This window comes from Cucumis sativus, chromosome 3 (assembly GCF_000004075.3).
Source record: "Cucumis sativus cultivar 9930 chromosome 3, Cucumber_9930_V3, whole genome shotgun sequence".
Classification (NCBI taxonomy): domain Eukaryota; kingdom Viridiplantae; phylum Streptophyta; class Magnoliopsida; order Cucurbitales; family Cucurbitaceae; genus Cucumis; species Cucumis sativus.
This window is the reverse complement of record NC_026657.2, coordinates 3,976,064-3,998,318: the sequence shown is the minus strand read 5'-3', so window position 1 is coordinate 3,998,318 and position 22,255 is coordinate 3,976,064. Positions and strand designations below refer to the sequence as shown.

Sequence of the window (22,255 nt, the reverse complement as noted above, 5' to 3'; positions counted from 1 at the left end):
TTGTCCTTGCTTTTAAATGAATCAGTTTTTCCACTTCCCATCTTTGTGTTTCTTTCTATATTACCAAAACATCAAATACATTGAATGATCTAAGTTTAAACTTTGTGAGCAAAACATCAAATACATGAAATGATCTAAGTTTAAACTTTGTGATCATTTAAAGGTCAAGATGTTTCATATTTTATATAATTTAGAAGTATGGTTTCAAAGAATAATATAGAGTGAGTATTTAGCTAAAACAAAGTTGTATAGACGAATATATGACCAAAATAAAATTTACGTTTGCATAATACAAGATGCACTTTACCACTTCGTTTTATACTATTTTTTATGTTATTTGCAACCAAACAAATAAAAAGAGCATTTTTTTTTAAAAAGAAAGTATTGAATTCAAACGACCTTACAATGTTTAAACATAGAAAAATTTAACTTTTGGATGATGAAATTTAAAGTTTTTTAAGCATTTGTTTAGTATACAAGCATGGTTGGAAAGAACCTGAAAAAATGTTTGAAAATGGTTATTTTGCTAAAATAGAGTTGTATCGATGAATTTACGACGAAAACAAAATCTACTTTGGCAAAAATAAAAAAAAACAAGTGTATGGATAAATGTTTGTAAAGTTTTTCAGATGAAAGATTGAGAAAGATAATAAAAGAACAAACTGTCTAATCACATGTTGAGTCAGTAAACTAGTCACTGCCACGTAATATTTTTGTTGGTCAACTAACAATTTAGAACCTTTAAATCAAAGATTTAAAAACAACTTATTTAAAAACTTCAAAACTAAATAAACATTAACCTTAAACCCAATGATGAATGTTAATGCCAACAAAAAAAAAAGAAGAGGAATTAAAAGAGTAAATATTGAAATATAAGAACCATACTAAAGCGGAACTCAATTATTAAATATGTAATTCTAACGATTTGAAGTTTAATGACTAAACTAAAATCAAAATCAAAACCTAATACTAAAAATATGTAAGGACATTTTAGTCCTCAAGTTTTGAAAAATATGTTTGTTTGGTTCTTAAGTTTCAAAAATATATTTTTAACCTTATTTTTGTAAAAATACATACATTTAGTTTTCGAGTTTTCAAGATACAATTTTTTAGTCCATAATTTTTTAAAAAAAGTTTAAAAGTTCCTCGAATAAATTTATATATTTATTTCAAATAATTATGTGCTATTTAAAATTAGGAAAATAATCTCTAAAAATTAGATCATCCCTGGCACTATTTTTTCTAATTTAAAACATAATAAAATTAAAAAAAAGAACATTTTTAAAAATAACAAAATAAATTAAAATATTTACAAGTTATACCAAAATTTTGAATTCTATTCGGGATAGTTTTCTATAACATATCAATAACTAGATTGATATAATTTGTTATAAATTATAAATATTTTGTAAAATTTATTATTTTTGAGATTGTTATAAATGGTAAATATTTTGTAAAATTTACCATTTTTGAAAATTGCTAGTTAAAAATGTATTTTGAAAATTTTAATTTAAAAAGGTAATTTTAAGTAAGAAAATATTTCATAAAAAGAAAAAGGGGTTTGGTTTGGTTTGATTTAAAGCAGAAAGAGCAATTCCTTTTCATCTCAATACGAAACCCGGTCCATGGACGGTTTAGTTAAAGTAGAAACCAAAGAAACCAACACCGTCGCTTTTCTTTGTCGTCAAAAAAACTCCTTCAGATCAGGCACAGCCACGGCCACGGCCACAAACCACAAACCACAGCCCTCTTTCGCCTCTTCCCCCCCAAAACTCAACGCTTTCACTTTTTATTACTCTTCCAACAATCTTAATTACCCGCCAAAACCCCTCTCTTTCTTACCTCTTAATTTTCAATTTTTCAAATTCCCCTCTTCCCCCTTCTCCTTCTCTTCACCTACCACCTCCTTTTCCTCTTCTGGGTCTTCTCCCATGGAGGAAACTGCCCTTGTTGATGTCCAACCCGCTCTCCCCACCTCCGACAAGAGACCCATTGAGATTCATGACGACAATCAACTTGCGGAGCCTCAATCCAGGAAGAAACCTCGGAATGCTTGCGACTTGGGTCCCAATCTCAGAAGGGTAGCTGAGATTGTGTTGGTTATGTCGACTATGACGGCTTTGCGTGGTGGTAAGAAGCCCAGTGATGCTGAGGTTGGATTAATGGCTGAAGCTAGGGCTAAGTTGGTTAGGATTTGTGAAGGATTGCCTCCGAAGGATATTGTGGGAAGGGAGGGTATTAGTGCTTTGATTGAAGACTTGGGGCTCCATGCTAGGGATCAGAAGTTAGGGTTTCGAGGTCCTAGGTTGACGATAGCGGAGAAATTGGCGCAGTCGAAGAAGAAGGTATTTTGTGCTTTTTCTCAGGCTTCTTGGGATTGTGGGTTGTCGTGTGTAAATTTGCTACCTGGGTCTTCCATTTTATCTACTTTTTTGTTCTCTTGCCCTATACTATTTGATGCTTTATTGTGTAATACTTCGTGAAGTACTCTGCTTGACTGTTTGATCTTCAAACTAATTTGAATGAAACCTGTAGGATGAGGTTGGATAGGTGTTCTAGTCTTTATTTGGTTACTGATAGCCTAGAAATCTTCAATTCTTCCGAGGAAAGAGAGAAAGTGATGTACTTCTCCAATCTGCTTCTGAGTTTTCTGGCTCATTATTCTCGTAGAGATACATTAGTTTTTCTTTTTCTTTCTCTGGAAGATCCACATAACTTTTCATCAAGTAGAACGAAAAGATTTCATAGAAGACTAGGCCAAATGATTACCTAAAAAATGCTTGAATTTTTGTCAAATTGCAAATAGATTAGTTGCTGAAAAGGTAATGTTAGCCTTCCAAATAGATTGAGTGTTTTCCTTGTGGTTTTGAAAGCATTATTCTTCTTTCTTTCCATAATTTCCGAAGGCCTTATGTGAGAGCATTCTTCAAAAGAATCTTGCTCTTTTCTTACAAATTGATGATTGTGTTCGTCAAAGTGGTGCACCGAAAGTTAAGAGGAGCAAAAAAAGGAACACATATCTTCATAAACCACTATTTGTTTCTTTCTAGACATACCGAAGAAGGGATCGTGCTGCATATCTCGGGACCATCTTTTGATTAAATCTCCTTCAGGCTTCATGAAGCATTTTGCTCCTGATGAAATCTCTAAAGCCATTTCACTAGGAAAACACTATGTCTTTGATGAGGAGAACCAGTCCCAAAACTACGATAAATTGAAGGAAGTGAACCTAGTAGGTGGGAAGTTGGTTTGAACATGACCCCATCCCAGATAAAATGTTTACAATCTTTTCAAGTCATTTGATCACTTTGGCTGGGAATCTATAGAGAGAAGAAATAACAAGATAGACTGCTCAACACCACCTGAGCAAGGGTTAGCCGCACATTTTTTGATAGAGACAAGCCTTTTTAGTCAGCTTTCACTAGGAACTAAAGATATAAGTATGGCAAGGGTTCTCATAAGAGAGAAGAAATTGCAAGGCAGGAGATATTTTTCTGCCTGGAAAAACATGCTTGTTTCTCTAAAAGAAGATGATTTATCCTAATCCAATCTATGTTGAGAGCAGCGTTTTAAAAAGCCCTCTTGGCGCTCACCTAGGTTCAAGGCCAGGTTTGGCGCCTTACCTGGAAAAGGTGAGAGTCGTGAGACTTGCAAAATATGGCGTGCTTGAGGCACACACCTTTTGTGAAGTCCTAAGGCTCAAAGCCCTCATTAAGAATTTCTTTTGGGGATTTCTTACTTTCAATGTATATGAAAACACATTTTTACGCTTTGATACACAATACAAAAATTCCATTTCGTTCTGTTCCATGAGTTATCATCCTCGATAGTTTAAGTGTTCTTTTTGCTAATTTGAAGAGCTTTCTGTAATCTTCTTTGGCATGGAGTTTAACTTTTATTATTTTGTGCAACTTCATATTATCTTCGAAATTGTTTGGCTTATTATTGAATAAATGTATATTTTAGAATGCCCAAGAACCTGAATGATCAAGAGATTTTTAATTCTTGCTTTCTCATCTAGATGGAAGATTCCAAGAAATATGGCCCACCTCCGGGTTATGGATCCCATACAACCCAAAAAGGTTCCAGTTCATCAGTTGAGAGCCGTGGGCCATTGCCTACAGTACGGATGTTTCCCTCAGAAAAACCAGGTCCTGTCCCAGCTTCTGTGGGAGGTACTGCAGGTACTCTGCCTTCAGGTCATGGTTCTGTTGCTGGTCCTACATCTATACAGGTTCAAGCGCAAACACCGAGCAATGAAGTCAGATCACATATTATTTCAAGTGGATATTCTATTGGTCGTCAAGGAATGGATTCTTCTTCACTCTTGCATGGCACTGAAAGACCATTAAATGGAGCATATGGATCTCAAATGCAAGGTATTTCTTTTGCCTAACGATGGAAGAGTTTTGGCATCAAGTTGGTGATGTATACAACGGGCAGCTAATCTCATCCATTGCTTTTATTAAGTCTTTTTACCTCTTTTGTTTTGCGAATTTTCTCGTTATGGCCACTTGCTTTTTATAAGGCCACTAGCTTAATTTAATTTTGGAAAAATACCTTTTCAGTTCCTAAGTTTTAGGTCTTGTTTCCATTTGGTCCTTAGGTTTCAAAATGTTGCACTTTTTAGTCTTTATGTTTTATGTTTGATTTTATTTTAGTTCCTAAGTTTCTAAATGTTATAATTTTACTCTTGTTTCCTAACTTTTAGTCATCCTAGAGATATGAGTTTGGTAGGTTGTTGCGCAACCACTCTTTCTAGGAGCTTGGTTTCATGCTTGCTCCTCAAAGGAATGCCAATGGTTTGGCAGGGCGGTTCCTTCATCTGCCTTTTAGTAAGAAGGGCCGCTTTCTTTGGGATTCTAGGTGCAAGCATGATTTATGAAGAGAGGAATAACAAGTGTTTAGAGGGAGGAGAGGGACGCCAATGATGTTTGGTCCTTGGTGAAGTTTCATGTCTCCCTTTGGGCTTCAATTTCAAAGACCTTTTTAATTTCTTTTTGATCAACATTTTACTTAGACCTTAGTTGGAACCTTTTCTTTAATGGATATTTTGTGAACTTGGTTTTTTTTGTAGACTCTTGTATTCTTTCGATCTTTCTCAATAAAAGTAGTTTCTATAAGAAAAAATATTTTGCAGAACTGATAAAGTACTGTGTGTGAGTGTAAGAGCATGCTCCTGTGATTTTTTTTGTTAAACTTATGACCTTGTGTTTGATGTTTTCAGTGTTTTGATTATCTCTCTCTCTCTCTCTCTCTATATATATATATTTTTTTTTTTCCTTGAGTGAGAGTGGGGATAAAACTCGACCAGGTGGCTTGTTAAGTTAAAGTCTTTGCTCACAATTTGTTGCTTTGACTTTGCATTTATTTCGTTATTGAATGTTTTTTTGGTGGTTTTCAGTTAACTCTTTGGCAAATCATCCTCTGGCGAGTGCTCCAACATGGTCTGCTCAAACTCAGTCTGCTTTGACAACTAAAGGTGGGCCAGAGCACAAGTTTCCCAATCATTCTGCTGTTAATGCTCAGGGAACCACAGACTCAAGGGCATTAAGATCGTCTTCTCAAGCTGCAAGGGACCAGAGCTTTAGACCTCCTATTTCTCAAACTGGGACAGGAAATCTTACTGGTTTGCAGCCGCCTTTACAGAACATGAATTTTGTGCAAGGACCTTCACTTTCTAATAACCACAATGAAATTGTCAAAATTATTCAGAAGCTCTTACAGCCACAACTGCCTGATCATCCTACTTGGAATCCTCCTTCAAGAGATTACATGAACAAAGCTGTGACTTGCCAAACTTGTCAAGTTACCATTAATGAGATTGATACTGTACTTATATGTGATGCTTGTGAGAAAGGATATCACTTGAAATGTGTACAGTCACCTAATCAGAGAGCAATTCCTAGAGGCGAATGGCACTGCCCAAGATGTTTAACTATAAGCAATGGGAAGCCTTTACCTCCTAAATATGGGCGTGTCATGAGGAGTAACCCGCCACCAAAATTATCAGTCAATACCAGTGGAACTCAGCTACTAGAGAAAAGATCAGGAGCCATAGAACAGAAGGCCAGTGCTGGTCAGTTGAAGTTGGTTTCTAATGGAGGTTCAGATTTGCCAACTCCTCAGCCTGCTGACTATGGAAGCAATGCAAATGAATCATCTGGTATCAAAATTTCGAATGTGGAAGAGATTCATGGAAATAATTTTTTACCAATTAGGAAAGACATAGATGAGAAACCAATACCAACTTCACCGACTTCCTTGAATACCCCAGCCAAATCCTTGGGGCTGGTTTGTGAACCCTCTTCTGGTGAGTTATCAAGTGAAACATCTGCTCAGCCCATTAAAAGTTCTCAAGCATCAATAGGTGATGATAAATCCTCAACGAAAGAAGAGCCTCCAGAAGAATCCCAAACAACAGCTGACAGTTCTAGTCTTCCTAAACCCCCTGACATTCCTCGAATTGTTGATCAGAAAATGGTTTCTGCAGGGCCAGAAATACCCTCCTCAACAGCAAGTGCTCATGATACTTCAATCGTGAAGAAAGATGATCATGAAGTTCTGCAGGAGAATAATGTTGAAAATTTTGAAGCTAGCATCATAAATAGAGAGCAGCCCGGTGCTTCTTCCAATGACTTGCATAATGTTGAATGGATCGGTGAACAATATCAGATTTTAGATATGAGGGCATATTACAAATCCTGTCGAGTTGATGGTGTGACATATAAAGTTGAAGAATTTGCTCTTTTTCAATCCAGCAACGGGAAATTGATGCCCTATAGGCTTCATGTGAGCAAATTGTTAAGCATAGTTTGAAACCTCTTAAAAACTTATCTAATAGAGTATTTAAGTTGATTGTCGAATTCATATAGTTTTCTTACAATTTTTGAAAATTGCCTGGAAGTAATATGGGAAAGCTTTTACTTTTAATGCAGTCCTTCAGCCATGAATATGAAAGTGGGTTGAAATGGGCTATTCTTAAGAAGTGTTACTTTTATGAGGACTTACCAAAGGAAGTTGCCCATCTCCACCCGTGCTCACCTGAAGAACATGAGGTACACTTTTTTCTTCTTTTGTTTCTTTAATTTCTCCATTTTCCTTGTAGGCCCATCCCTTATGTGCATTTTATGAGATTCTTCATTCAGATATGTTATTGCACAAACCTCAAGAAGTTATACTAAGATCTCACACACATATTATTGTGGTCTATTTCTATGTGATTCCTAACGTCACTCCAGGAAACTTATTTCTGCACTGTTGGTGTAGAGAGTTTCATATATGGACCTCATATTTGTAATTATGTCCGTAGGTATATACATCCGATGGCTATATTTGTTTAGATCTGGGCTTAATTCGAGGACCATGTGAAGTTCTTTCTGTTGCAAAGTATAAAGAAGAACTTGAAAGACGAAAACAATTGAGTCCTGGGGAAGATAATGGAATAAAGCCAATTTTCCTGTGCAAGTACGTCGATTTCCTTGGACAATTCTCTAATCCATTTGTTGCTTTTGGAGACCGATATCAAGCACTTCTCCTTTATTGAATGTGTGTTGGTCGATAATTTGTGATTGATTTCTCCTTAGAGGATGATTTAGCTTGCCGTGTTCCCTTTATAATGGTAAATTATGGATTTGCAGATGGTTTTATACTGAAGCTAGTAAGGAATTTGTACCTTTTACTGGCGCCATTTGTGAAAACTTCTCAGTGACACAGGTAATGGACTTTTTAGTCCCCATTTATTCTAAGATCTTTGTTGGTCGTAGCTTGCTATTTATTTTTCATCCCTTTAAATCGGTGGTCTTCTGTTTGTTAATTCATCCATTTAGGATATGTGTCAATTGAAGGCACTCTATTGCTATGATGTTTGTAATCCATAAAGAATATCATTTGATTTCTCCATTAAAGTGGATGTGCGTAATCCACTTGAAGTTGGCCTGTTGTACGGTCAGTGTTTTAATAGCTCTCTGGGCCGTGCACTTAGATGCAAGGTGCAAATGGTGCGCCTAAGGGTAAGATACAGATTTGGTGCCTCGTTTTTCCTTAAAAAAGCGAGGCTCACAAAATAAGGCGTGGCTCAAGTGCTTGAGTCTTTTTCATTTTTTTTTAAAATAGTAATTATTAGGGTTTTCCTTTATTAACTAAAAAAAGTCAATATTAGTAAACCTAAATGCAAATTTCTTGTGTTTAGGTCTTTGTTTTTTGTTTTTTTTCTTCATATTTTTACTTCAACTATGCTTTCCCTTTATGTACTATTGCATTAGTGTGCCTCACAAAAAGAACCTTTTTTTCCTTCACACATTGTGCCTAAACCCCGGAAGACTATTGCACTTTATACTTTAAAAGCACTAGGTATAGAAGCACTCTTGTGGAATGAGAGTTGTTAGTTGTCGCATGCTTCTTCTTTCTTGATTTTCTCATGTTTTCATGTCATAACCATGTATTTCTGTCTCTTACAAACATTTCTCAAATTGGAAGATTGTTGATCTGTTTCTTGCCGTGATGCAGAGTCAACCCTTGCAAGAAGAAATACAGAGTCAACCGTCGCAAGAACAAATACAGAGTCAACCTTCGCAAGAACAAATACAGAGTCAACCTTTGCAAGAACAAATACAGAGTCAACCTTTGCAAGAACAAATACAGAGCCAACCTTTGCAAGAACAAGTTGATGGATGAATGTTCCAATACTCAAATGTTTAGAAGTAGGTAGCTATACTCCCAGTTTGTTTCTTCTTTGTGAGTGTAATATAAAGTTGTTTCTTGCCAATACCCCATATGAATCCCCAAGTCCTTTCTCTCTTAGGACCCCCCTGTTTGAATATTATTGTATCATCTCAACAACACATGCCTTGCTTTCACAACGAAAGAGGTGCCCTTGTATTGTAGACGTTCCATTTTTTTTATAAATGCCTGAAATTTATAATATATACACAAAATTTTCAGTGAAGCAAAAATGGTGAATTCTACTTATAAGAGAAGCAAAGTCTTGTCACTAGTAAGAGGATTTATTTTTCTTGCTGTATTGTTTCTGTGGATAAAATATTTAGTGTAAGGAGACAAGTTCTTATCTTAACTATTTTGGCCAAATGAGAGAATTTCTCTCTTAACGATCTTGGCCAATGGCCACTATGTGTATAGAATGATAACCCCTCAAACTATTGAGATAAAAGAAAATTAGACAATTCATTCATCATTCAAGTATGGACTCCTCTAACAATTGTTTTCTTTGGTTTCCCAATGTTATTAATGTTGTTTACAAACATTTCTAAACAAAATGAACCTGCTTTGTGTCATAAACGTCTTGATCATGCCAGTGTTATATCCATTAAAAAAGCTTTAACAAAAAATGTTACAGTTGGTTTACCTTCTCCTCCAGATGTTTACAAAGTCATTTGTAGGAATTGTGAAGCTAGAAAACAAATTAAAGCTAAATGTCCAACATTTTCACATGTTTGGCCATCCATGTTATACTCCAGCAGATCGAGAACCAAACTTTTCTTTTTACCAACAATGTGGGGATGTGGGGGGATTGAATTGCAATTGTTGAGGATGATAATAAAAATTGATGTTAGTTAGTTAAGCTATCTGCATATTAACAAAACTAGTAGGTGAACCTATCGAAAATTAAATTAAGATGAAAATTTTATCATTTACTCAAGTTTAAGGATCATGTTTGATGAAATCAGAAGTTTATAGTATAGATTAATTGATACAATATCTTTATAATAAAGTCTTTTTCTTCTTTGAATTATTTATCCAAATAGTTATTCAAACAATACCCTATCAATTAAGTAATTTGTTCTCCAAAAATCATATTCAAAGTAGCAAACAAATTGCCTCATTATTTATTTTCAAATTAGTAGAAAAAAAAAAGAATTAAAGTATTGCAGTTTTTTTTCTTCTAAAAATACTCATCTTAGTAAAAATCATTATTATTTTATTTGATTAAAGTAGTTTCATAATGATATATGAGAATAACATATCAAAAGTTTTATAATGAAAGTGTAAATTAAATTATGAAAGTTTCATACTTTAATTAATATAATTCTTTTAAGAGAGTGAATTGTTTATTTATTTATTAGACAAATATCGATTTATACCCATTAACTCGGGATTGTATCTATTTACAATACCATAAGCTTTAAAAAATGCATCAATTTAAATCTTAAATTTTTGTAAGTTTCAACGTAAACTCTTAAATTTTATAAGTGTGTTCAAGTAAAACATAATCGAGAATTTAAATTGATATATTTATAGAAGTTCAAGATCTAAATTATACCTTTGAAAAAATTTAGAGTCTAGATTGATATAATTATTAATTTAAAGTATGAATTGATACAATCTCCAAAATTTAAGGTTTAAATTAATATAATTATTAGTTTAAAAGTTTAAATCGATACAAATTCCAAAATTCACGTATATAAATTAAAAATTTTCCTTATTTATTTTAATCTTGGTTAGTATACACTTAACAATTCTTAGAGTACATGAAACACCCACTCTAAAAATATTATATTGTAAATGAAAAAAAAAAAGAGAAAGAAAATGTCAAATTTGTAAATAGAAAAAGAAGTAGTAGAAATGCACAATAAAATAAATAAATAACCACAATACATAGTGATTTCAATCTCAAATCTTCAATCATAGGGAAAAAGAAAAAGAAAATACATTAAGCTTAACAAACTTTATTTATTATTATTTTTTAAACTAAAGTCATACATAAAAGTAGTGGATATTAATTAACATTAAACATTGAAGAACAAAAAAAAAAAAAAAAAAAGATACACAATAACTTAATTTGTGTCCATCGTTTTTATATCGAGATTTGCTTGGGTAATCTCATCTCGATAATTTTCATGGAGTGGTAAAACCTGCATTACAAACATTAATTGATAAAAAGTATCAATAAGATAGATATAGACATTTTAAAAAATATACTAAACGGATGAAAGTCTATCATTAATAGAAACTAATACAAGTTTAATATTGATAGAAGTCTCTCCGTGTCTTTTTTAGTTATTTTAAAATAAAGTTCCATATGCATAAATAAATCAGCCAAAACATAATTATGTTGGAGTTAAATTAATTTAATTAAAAAACTTGTATATTTCACATGAGCAAATTTATGAAATTTAGGTATAGAACTTTTTTTTTTAAAAAATATAAAATCCGTACAACTGTTTTAGAGTATATAATCCCTAATGTTGCTTAATAATTCACATTAGTTGAAAAAAATATGCTTATAATTTATTTTAATATTTCAATATCATGACCCTTTTCCGCTCACTTTACCATACATTTTCGTATTTAATGAAAGTGCTTTTTCAGTCCAATAATTATAAATACTTTGATTGTCCTACTTACAAAACAACAAGAACTTGTCAATTATTTTTATCATGAATTATTTAAAGGATTTGGTCTCTTTTCGTTTAGAGTTCTTTTCTATTATATTTAAATATACGAAAATAAATTAAAATATTTATAAATATAATAAAATTAGAATCAATCGATTAGAACTATGGATACTAATAGACTTCTACTTATGTTTATTAATGATATTGATAGACACCGATAGAAGTTAAAATATTTATCGACATTTTGTTATTTAAAATAATTTTTCAATTTTAAGTTGTACTTAATAAATTTATAAATTTTAAATTGTACTAAATATGTTCCCTTCATTTCATATTTTTATATTCACGTTAAGAATAAACTAGTATTTTCATTGGATCATAAAAGAGTAATAACAAAAAATGACACTCATTTAAATATAGAAAAATTGCAATGGATGACTATTTTAGCAATAATAATTAAGGATATAGCAACAATTTAAAAAAGTTACAAATATAGCAAAACTATTACTGATAGACTTGTATCGCTGATGAACTTCATATGGTATATCAGTGATAGACCAATATTTACAACATGATCTATCAGTGATAGACTTATATCATGATAGAATTTGACAAATTTTGCTATATTTGCAAACTTTTTAAAATTGTGCTATATACTTAATAAATTTGAATTTAATTGCTAAATTTGCAACTATCCCTTAAATATATTATAAATAATTTTAGACAACTTAACTAGCTTAAAAACATGGTCATTTAAATTTATTTTTAAATTTTTTTTATTTGATTTGCATTGGTATAAAATTAAAAGTTTGAGAAATTGTTAACAATAACAAATTTAACAAAATATTTACAATATATATCAAAATTTTCAGATTTCATCAATAATAAAAGTTGATAGTCATTGATATATTTTTATCACAATATTGATAAACGGTGATAGAAGTTTATTAATTACTATTATCGATAGAATCTAAAATTTTGTATAATTTTTAAATATTTTAGTTTATTTTGCTATTTTAAAAAATGGTTATAAAACTTTTATAAAAATAGGGAGGTCCGACATTTTAAACCATTCCAAAGTTGAAATCAATTATGAAAAATGGAAAGTTAAAAAGAGAGAGAGACGTTAATTGCTTACTTCCACATTTGAAATGGCGAGGAACCTTACGGCCGCAGCTTTCTATGAGTCGAATGGCGCGAATAGGATCCACATATGTCATTAGCTTAGGCGTCACCGCCGGGCAAATACACACTGTATGACTTACTCTCGCCCTCTGACAGCACGCCGGCGACGGATTTCTCCCGAACAACACCGATTTGCACGCATTCACCGCCATATCTCTCTCCGCTTGACACTCTGCCGCCGTCAGCGCCGCCACTTCCCCCACCGCCATCGCCATTATTGCCACCACTGCCATCACCAACCCCCAACGCCCCATTTTAATAATGCCCACCATCTGTTTGATAAAAGTCCTCACTCAAACAAATGCCCGCCTTGCCTTAGCTCCCTTGCGTGCTTCGTTATTTATAGAGCGCCTGGGGAGGGACTTGGGAGCTGTAATGTGCACATCTCATTCTCAAGTCGAGTCAAGTCAAGGAATTCAACACAGAAAAATAAAGAAGGTATATTTACATTTTAGTCCTTATAAAGAAACAATATTTGCATTTTAGTACTTGTTAATTTAGTTTTAGTTTTCACTCCACCAACAAAATCTAACTCATATACATATTTCTTTAAGTGGAAAATTTTCTAGTATTTCCACCTCTACCATGTTCTAAATTTGTCCTAAATATTGATATTAGTTTAGTAGGTTGGGTGCAAACTTTAAACTCTCATTAACATGACACATTAAGTGGAGGTGGTATGAAACATTTATCATATTAAGGTTGTATATATATAATACTTTCTCACTAATTAATAATCCTTTGACTTGGTATACCAACTAATTCAAGTTCGTGAAAAAAATTCAACTTCATGAAAAAAATTCAACTTCAATTGTGAATATGTATCTCAATATATATTTTTTTTTTTTTACTATTTTACATTCATTCAGAAACTTTATCCTTTCAACATTTACAAATATAAAACTACCTTTCCTTTTTCCTCTACTTTTCACATTCATTGGTAAACTTTACATTTAAATTCTTGTTTTTAGGTTTCTTATCAAACGAGTCTATATTTTCTTAAGTAAACGGACAATTTTCTAGAGTCAAGTGTTTATAATTTTAAATTTAATATACTTGACTGAAGAAATAAAAAATAAAGAGAAAAAGAAGTTATTTTATAAGTATAAACTAAACCTACATTTTTCTAAGGGGTTTATAATTTTTAATTACAATGTACTTGATATAACGTATAAAAAATACAAACAAACAACACGAATAAATTGAAGTTTTACGAAGTAAACGTTCAATTTTCGAGTCTTTTTTTTGTTGTAATTTTATATTATAATGTATTTTTCCTATCGTAAGTGTGTATATATAATATATATAAGGTGAAACAATAAAACATTTTATTTCAAAGTTGACCGTATTTAATTTATTTCGGTAGTTAGTTCGATAATTTAATATGATATATTGTTATGCTTTTAACATTATTTGGAAGGTTTTGGAACAGAGAGTTCCACTTCAAGAGTTAGGTATTTAAATGGAGTTTTTTTGGTAATAAATTAACTATTTAATTGAGAAAATTTAAAAGATTCAAGAGAACAGTAAAAAAACAAATTTGACAAAATATTTTAAATGTATAACAAAAATTTTAAATTCTAATAATAGACATCTATAACTACTGAATGCTTCTATGATATTGATAGAATTCTATCGGTGGTTATCATTCATAAAATCCAAAATTTTACTATAACTAGTAAATATTTTAATTTATTTTACTATTTTTAAAAATGTTTCGAGATTTAATTTAATTTGACTTTTTAACTATTTAATAAATTAACTATTCCACGTTTGTCTGCAAACATCATAACTGTTAGAGAACCAGTTTTTTAAATTTTAAATTACATAAAATATTAGTTTAGACCGTAAACTAATAGTTCTAATAATTGTATTAATTCAAACCGTGAATTTTTGGTTGTATCAATTTAAATCCTAAACTGATAATTGCATTAGTTTAAATATTAAACTTCATAAATACATTAATTTAAACCTTTAACTTTCATTTGTGTGTTAAAATAAAACATAACGAAGAGTTTAAATTAATATATTTATATAAATTTAAAAATTAAATGGATACATTTAGAATCTAAATTGATACCGTTGTTAGTTTTGGATTAAAATTGATACAACTCTCAAAATTCAAGATTTAAATGGTTTCGATTATTAGTTCACTCCACTTTAAATTTGAGTATAAATTAAAATTTTTATATTTAAAATTATAGCAAATATGTTATATAAAAGATTTAATAATGTTATTAATTTAATTTTTTTTAAAAATCAAAGCAATAAAGGAATATAAAATTGGAGATTGGAACCAAGCAAAAAATAATGATATATCTTCCCCTAAGGAAATTCTTGAAACAATTTCCTAATGTATATATACAAATATGGAATAAAGTTAAATTAGATGTCAACAATATTTAAAATGATAGTATTAGGTAGAAGCATAGGTGAATATGACAGTTTTGAATGATAATTAATGAACCCTTTTAATTAAAGTAATAAGTTGCTTAGTTATCCCTACTTCATTTTTTTTCATTTAGGTTCTTAAAGGTGGGTTTAGTTCATTAATATAAATGCATTTAAAGCCATATATACAAATCTGTTTTCTACCTAACTCAAACATGTTTGAATCATTCTCAAACTATATTTCGTTAAATTTATAGATAAATTGTGATATTTTATTATATTTAATAAATACTTTAATTCATTTTGCGAATATTTAAAAATAATCTATAAGATTTGTTGCTTAGTATTTTAAAAAATCTCATACAAAGGTAGATTTAAGATAAATTCTAAACTAAACCGTTTAAAAATACATCCTTATAGTTTCCACATGGTATATCTAATAACTTTTTAATTTCTTCTCAAGGTTAGACGTGTTTCTTTTTGTCCACATTTAACATCAACATATATATAAATTAAATATAGTATTTATTAGTTCTTGTACTTTTTTGAGTTTGTTCAATTTTAGTTTATATACTTTTGAATGTTTAATTTTAGGTTATGTACATTCAACAAACTAATTATGTCATTGAAATTTATTAGCCAGCATGATATACTATAGATTAAAATAGTCTACTAGCCTATAAGTGAGGAGGATAGTAAATCTTTTTCAAGTGAGATTATTGTTAAATGAAAACGTTGAGTAAGCAAATATTTATTATTATTTTATTCAATACATGCATTTCCACGTTGCTAACTGCAGTCTCCTTTATAAATTCGTAGATCCATCCATGAGTTTGGGCTCTAAGGCCACCCAAGTTTTGGAAGGGGTGAAGAGATAGACAAATGTAGATATGCCTACATCTCCACACTCCCGTTGTCGTCGTTCGTCTGCTTGTTGATTGGACGTGGTGTGGCGAGGAGAGGAGTAATAAAATAATAATGTATATTTTTTTTTATCATAAACGTTTTTTGGTAAACTAAACTTTCCAAAACCGAAAACCATTTCCAAATAAATGATATTTAAATCGGTTATTTATTTATGATTAATTTTGTTTTGTGAGTGTTGGTTGCCTCCCTGCTTCTGTATATATGGTCTCTTTTCTCACTTCTACAAAAGATGAAGCAGCAACGATTTCTCTCCGAAAAAGAAAAAAACAACTAAGAGAGTTTAATGAGTATATTTTGTTTAGGGACATTTTCCAATATAGTATAATGAACAAAAATATTTACAAAATATAATAAAATTTTAGATTATATCAATGATACTGATAGACATTACTTAAAATTCTATTGGGGGTTGTTCTTTAATTTGTATGAGCAAGAGTGATCAATTTGTTGATTCAATAGCCTACCATTTTTGGAGCAAGACCGAGCAACCATAAACTTAGAACATAATAATACAAGATGAAATTCACTCTTTCTCAGCTCTCATGTAAGTAGATATGATTAATCCCTTAAATGGTGACTCCAAAATTTGCACAAAGGACCCTATTCTATCTCTCATTGGTTCGAGGGCATGCAATTTATGTTTAATTTTTAGACCATAAGCATGTTGTTCATTGTAAGAACACAAATATTTAATGATTATTTAGAAGTAACGAGGAGTAAAATGATAATTTGACACAACTGGTTTTATGAACACTTGTGAAGGACTAATTTAATTAATTTGTTGTTACTAGTCTATATCCATGGACTCATAAATGTATTTATAGTAAGAAGTGTGCAGCTGTTAGTCTTTAGTGAATTGTTCACATAGTTAATGGATATTGATTAATGTGATTAATAATGAGTTTAACAAATGAATCTCATATAGTCGAAACTTCTGGTCTATAGATTTATTAGGTCTCATTTCTAGCTCGTAAAATGTATTGAGGTAAGATTGTCTTGAATAAAAATTTGAAATGTTCAAATACACTTAGAAAAATAATATAATGTAGAGTGATTTAAATTTAAATTTTAATTAAATTTTATAATATAAATTTAATTCTGAATATTTCTCAAAATTAATTCATGATAGAATTAAATATTTGAAGTAGTTTAAATATTAATTTAATAAGAATCAAATTCACATTTAATACTAATATGTATTAGATACACATAATGTAGGTTAGGAAACAACCACGATTATATTAAATATATGTATTGATTTGATTTGACTAAGTCAATTAAACTAAACCTATGCGAAAGATGCACGATATTTCTTTTTATAATGACTGTTTTAGGCAAATGACTAGTCATTTTCTCTGTTTCTTTCGTTGTCTATCTATCTACAACATTAATTTTTAGGTTTGATTTTATCTTATCTCTATAATCAACAAAAAACGAGGTGGATCATTATCTTTTTCACCATTATGGGAAGGTAAGATCTTTGCTCTTTCTAGTTTTGAGGGTTTTGTAGAAATTCATCCTATTTTTTAGAGTATTTGGATAGTATGATTGTATTTCTTGTCTATGAGTTTTATCCTTGATTTATTGATTATTCTACATTATTGCTATTGATTGACAACCAATGATTTGGTTGTGCATTCGACGCTTTAAATTAACATGTAATTATATATTACTCTGAAAGAAGCAATAAGTTAGATAAGCTTGTGATTTATAATAAGCTTATTTTATTAATCTAGAGAAAACCATATTAAATTTCTACCAAGGCTTTTCCTATTTGAAATTTATCTAGCGTACTCAATTGTTCTACGTGTTTGGTCGATGATCTTAAGTATATAAGTAAGGACAACTATCTTTATTGATATGAAATTTTTCAGAATAGTACCAAAAACAAAATCATGAGAGTATATACCATTACGAAGATATCTAGGAAGTTGTGCCACGTTTATGCTATAAACCATTCCTATTATAACCCTACCTCTTATATGTTAATTGAACCCTACCTCTTATATGTTAATTAATCAAATTGAAGGAGGCCCCGGTGGTGGTGGGAACTTGGAGGAGCTTAGAAATACGTTGCAAAATAGAAATGAGAATTTTTTCATAATAATAAAAGTAATGAAAATGATTTTCAATAAATATTTTTTTCATGAGATTTTAAAGATAGATAATCTCGATTTGTTTAACAGAAATTCACTTTTTGACGTGACTTTTTTAACACCTGCAAAAGGAAAGTGTGAGATTTTTATAACAGAAAATATAACTTAAGTAGTTTATAAATTAACATCTCTTATTCATTACCATGAATTTTAATGAATTATCAAACATAACATATTATTTAGACTTTATAGATTTCAACTAATATTTTTATGCTATTTTAACTACTTAATATACATTATTATTGTTAATTATCAATATCTAAGTAACTTATATCCAAGACTGTTTTCCACTAGATTTTCGGATAATCACGATTATGTGGGTTGAAACTTGTGTTTATGTTGATTTGATGTCATATTGTTAGATTTTTAGTATTTGATTATCTCTCAGAAGAATTTACAAATATAAAAGAATTTAGATTTATTATGAATTCTAGATCATATCATTGTTAGAAATCGAATTTTGCTACCTTGCAATATTTTAGAAATGTTTAGGTAACCTTTTGAAACGTAGGATGATTGGAAAACTCATGTAAATGCTAGTCCGCTTGCTTCTTTGCGTATTCCCTTGGACCAAATATTGTGGATCCAATTCTCACATTGGTGCTGCCCATTTCGATCTGTAACAAAAATACAACAGATTGAGGTTGCCCATTACTTATAGACTTCAAATTAATGCAAACAATAAAAGAAATCTATGATCCAAAGTATTTTGTTGAACATAGAAAGTTAAATGCTATTAAACAATTGACATAAACAACCTTTAAAAAGTTCATTCTCCCATCCTGCTGTTGTTCTAAAAAATAAAATTAATGTTCTAAGTTAAAGGTTAATTCTTTTGAACTTTAAAAATAAAAAAAGAATCAAACAAGTGTTAGAACTTTTAGTTTCGTGTAATAGATCCCAACAATTTAAAGAAATGTAGTAGGTCTAAAGACTTTTAATTAGGTCTACTTTTGGGTCAATTTTGTATTTTACAAGTTCATTACATTTAGCCTAAAAAAATTCATTACATTCCAATTTTATGGTTAACGAGTATATGAATTATATATCTATATTTTTTCAAAAATTAAAAACCCGAACTTCCGTTGAGAAAGAATGAAAGGAAGACAAGGGCATGTCAACAAAAAGATCATGATTTAGGTAATACTAACCGCCAACTCGAAATCATTAGACATTCCCATGGACAATTCACAACGCTCTTCTGCCATTTCAAGTGCCTTGCAGACCTCGGCTCTACATTTCAGTAGCGTCTAGTAAATAAGGAAAACAATTTATGGCTTTAGTAGATTGAGCCAAAAAAAAAAAAAAAAAACGAGAAAACTCATGAATGTGAAGCACAGCCTAGAACGTAGATTCGATCTGTATATATTTGTCTACATTCTAAAACTTAAAAAGATTCTGAATCTAAACTTTGAAGACATTATTTAAGATCATATTCACCCATTCCACTATGGTGTAAAGATACCTGACCAAATAAAATAAAATAAAATAACAAAGAAAAGTACAAATATTATAACCTTAAAGTTCTCTGGAGTGGAAGTATAATCTGGCATCCCTATTGTCATTAGGCCAGAAAACTGTAGATGTGAGCAACGCAACTTCACATGCTTTGCAAGTTCGATGCATCCAGAAGGTTCAATTCCAGATTTTGCTGCCAAATTGTCATACAAGTCATTTTCTAAACACCCCTTTGGTTACAGAGGAAATCCCAATGGAAATAGAGTATTTATGTTACAAACAAAGCATAAAACACAATATGTAATAATTCAAGCTTGAGGCTAGGAAAAGCATCGAGGCTCAAGGGGTATAAGTTCGAGAGAAAGTAATTCATCAGATGTTGAAGTTTTATAATCCTAGAAAAACTTGTGGCTGGAACAAGACAGTAAAGATATCCAAGAAACAAGAGCCTGATCAGTGACGAATTACTTTATACTTGAAACTACATGTTCATTAAAGGCTATACTAAAAATATGATTTTACATATACATACACGTACAACTTTATTTTAAGATATAAATTCCCCCCCACTTGCAAATGAGGCTTTGTTGTCTGGGAGATTGGTTATCTAACAAAAACTGTACTGCTTCAACTAATTATCAGAATGATCTTGCATAAATTCATCAAAGACTGTGTAACTCACATATTTCTCCACTGGTGTTTACTTGAACTAGAACCTTCAATGGATCCCTTCCGAGGTTTGAAACTGCACGATCAAGGTGATTTGCAAGCTGCAGCAGCACAACCACATCAAGTAATCTTAGAGGTGACAGAATACAAAGCATCTTTTCTTCCTTTTTTTTTTTCTTTTCTTTAAAACATCTGAAAACTTAGCTCCTTACTGGTAGAAAACCATAAACTTTACCAACTACATTGTTCATCAATAACATAAAGTTATTTTTTTAACAAAAAATAGGATCCATAAGCAGCTTATTGTGCTGCATGCTGATCTTTATATCACATTACAAGCCCCATTTCAAAAGGCAGCATGTACAGTAATGTACAATTTGAGTATGATTTTTTTTCCATTCTATCAATAAGAAGTTGTTTCATGTTCCAACAAAAAAAAAAAAAAAGAAAAAGAAAAAGAAAAAAACTTCACAAAGAATATTACCTTTAAAAATATAATAGAATTGGATTAAGTCTTTACCTTCTCATTATCTACACCCTGAACCATAGCCAGGTTAGGAACTCCAGCTGCAGGGAAAAAATGCCTCCTGAGAGCAATGATATAATAAGGTCTACTTCTAAATGTGATATGTGCATCATAGAATGATTTCGTACTGAAAATGTGAATCTTACAGTTCAATCACTGTTTCAAAAAGAATTGCCTAGACTTTTAATTGCAAGGTGTAGAGGTTAACAGTATTTCGTAGTATAAAGGCAGCAAGCAGAGAACCTTTCTGTTATGGAAGATTTATTGTTGAAAGTTTGAAACTTGAAATACAGTCCTTAAACTTCCACAATTGTCTCTAATAGATCCCCTTCTAAACTTTTATTTGGTATTATCAAGTCCCAAAGCTAAAAAAAATTGTAATAGCCACCTAAACTTTCAATTTCATATTAAAAAGTTTCTCAAATTTCTAGACCAGTTATACAAAATTAGAATTCAGTGAATACTATTATAAATTTAGGAAACTATTAGACATGTTATAGAGTTTAAGAACCAATTAGACACAACTCTCAAAGTTTGGCAACCAAGATTTTCAAAGCATTAGAAAGAATCAAGAAAACAACCAATCCTCAGGAAGACTCCATAAAAGCAGAAATTACAAACAAGAACACTGTAATAAAGCAATGAAAAAATAGAACAGGGAAGGGACTGTACCAAGAAGCGATTTAACTTTGTTGCTCTGCAAATGCCCAATGAAATGCCATTCAATATCTTGAGGAAGCTGAAATCAAACCACGAGAGGAACAGAAACAGACGTAAGTGGCGCGCATCGAAATACATAAATCCAATAAAATCCCTAGAAAAAACAAAAAGGCACCAGAGGAGCTTTATCGATAAGCTCTTGAACATAGTTCTCGCCAAAGCAGCGGTGAGCAGCATCATATACTTGGCGAATGAGAGACACAGGCTTTGTCTTGGAGACAGCGACGACGCGGACCTGATCGAAATTGCGACCAGAACGCTCAGCCGCCTGCCGAGCTCGAAACATTACTGATCGGAGAGCGGCGACGGCAGCGCCTTCGACCAGAGGAGCAGCCATTAGAGAGGATTTTTCTGAAGGTGGAAGATAAACGAAGATTTGTGATTATAATGAAAGGAAATGATTAGGTGTTTAATCTTCTCCATGTTCTTTCCATGGTTTGTGGTTCGGAGAAATCTTCACCAAAAACGATCAAAAGGGTACACATTTGTATTCTTTTCTCAAATTTCATTTTGTTACTAAAGTTTTGTTATCTTTGTATTTTAAGTTAAGATTTAGATTCTGAAATATTTTTTTCTAATGTGTTAAAACAATTACTTGTACCAGTTATTGAAATAATTATTCCAAAACAAAAATTATAAAATTAAATAAAATTAAGAGAAATTGTAAAAGTATAAATTTGTCCAAATATTTCCAACAAAATTTTAGATTTCATCCATAATAAAAGTTGATAGACAACGATAGAATTATAATTATAAAATAATTATAAAAAGTAGTAAAATATTTATAGCTCAATAATAGAAGTTGATAGATAGGTTAAAAATCTAAAATTTTGCTATAGCTTGTAAATATTTTAATTTATTTTACTATT

General features: G+C 31.0%; 3 protein-coding genes and 1 long non-coding RNA gene across 5 annotated transcripts; 2 read left to right on the top strand and 2 right to left on the bottom strand.

The window, feature by feature from the left end:
- The first annotated feature begins 1,669 nt into the window (after window positions 1–1,669).
- On the top strand, window positions 1,670–8,947 carry LOC101222588. 2 transcript variants are annotated; one of them, XR_004215471.1, is made up of 7 exons: window positions 1,670–2,345; window positions 4,022–4,379; window positions 5,405–6,792; window positions 6,939–7,058; window positions 7,313–7,548; window positions 7,641–7,716; window positions 8,509–8,559. XR_004215471.1 is itself a non-coding variant. In XM_004149309.3 (7 exons), the coding sequence occupies exons 1-7, from the start codon at window positions 1,932–1,934 to the stop codon at window positions 8,674–8,676; spliced, it is 2,679 nt and encodes an 892-aa protein (XP_004149357.3). In that variant the 5' UTR covers window positions 1,674–1,931; the 3' UTR covers window positions 8,677–8,947. The 2 variants fall into 2 exon arrangements, 1 of the variants encoding a protein (XP_004149357.3); XM_004149309.3 differs by having other exon boundaries at window positions 1,674–2,345; window positions 7,313–7,467; window positions 8,509–8,947.
- A 1,722-nt stretch (window positions 8,948–10,669) lies between these two features.
- On the bottom strand, window positions 10,670–12,932 carry LOC101222349. The gene is made up of 2 exons (XM_011652212.2): window positions 12,493–12,932; window positions 10,670–10,871 (listed from the first exon to the last, which is right to left on the bottom strand). Exons 1-2 carry the CDS (start codon window positions 12,809–12,811, stop codon window positions 10,855–10,857), a joined length of 336 nt encoding a protein of 111 aa, XP_011650514.1. The 5' UTR covers window positions 12,812–12,932; the 3' UTR covers window positions 10,670–10,854.
- On the top strand, window positions 12,844–16,009 carry LOC116402577. Its single transcript, XR_004215024.1, has 2 exons — window positions 12,844–12,977; window positions 15,750–16,009. It is a non-coding gene; the product is annotated as an uncharacterized LOC116402577 (long non-coding RNA).
- A 2,397-nt stretch (window positions 16,010–18,406) lies between these two features.
- On the bottom strand, window positions 18,407–21,905 carry LOC101217387 (pyridoxal phosphate homeostasis protein). The gene is made up of 7 exons (XM_004149288.2): window positions 21,502–21,905; window positions 21,339–21,405; window positions 20,661–20,707; window positions 20,154–20,241; window positions 19,531–19,664; window positions 19,165–19,263; window positions 18,407–18,630 (listed from the first exon to the last, which is right to left on the bottom strand). The coding sequence occupies exons 1-7, from the start codon at window positions 21,721–21,723 to the stop codon at window positions 18,550–18,552; spliced, it is 738 nt and encodes a 245-aa protein (XP_004149336.1). The 5' UTR covers window positions 21,724–21,905; the 3' UTR covers window positions 18,407–18,549.
- Window positions 21,906–22,255: the final 350 nt, after the last annotated feature.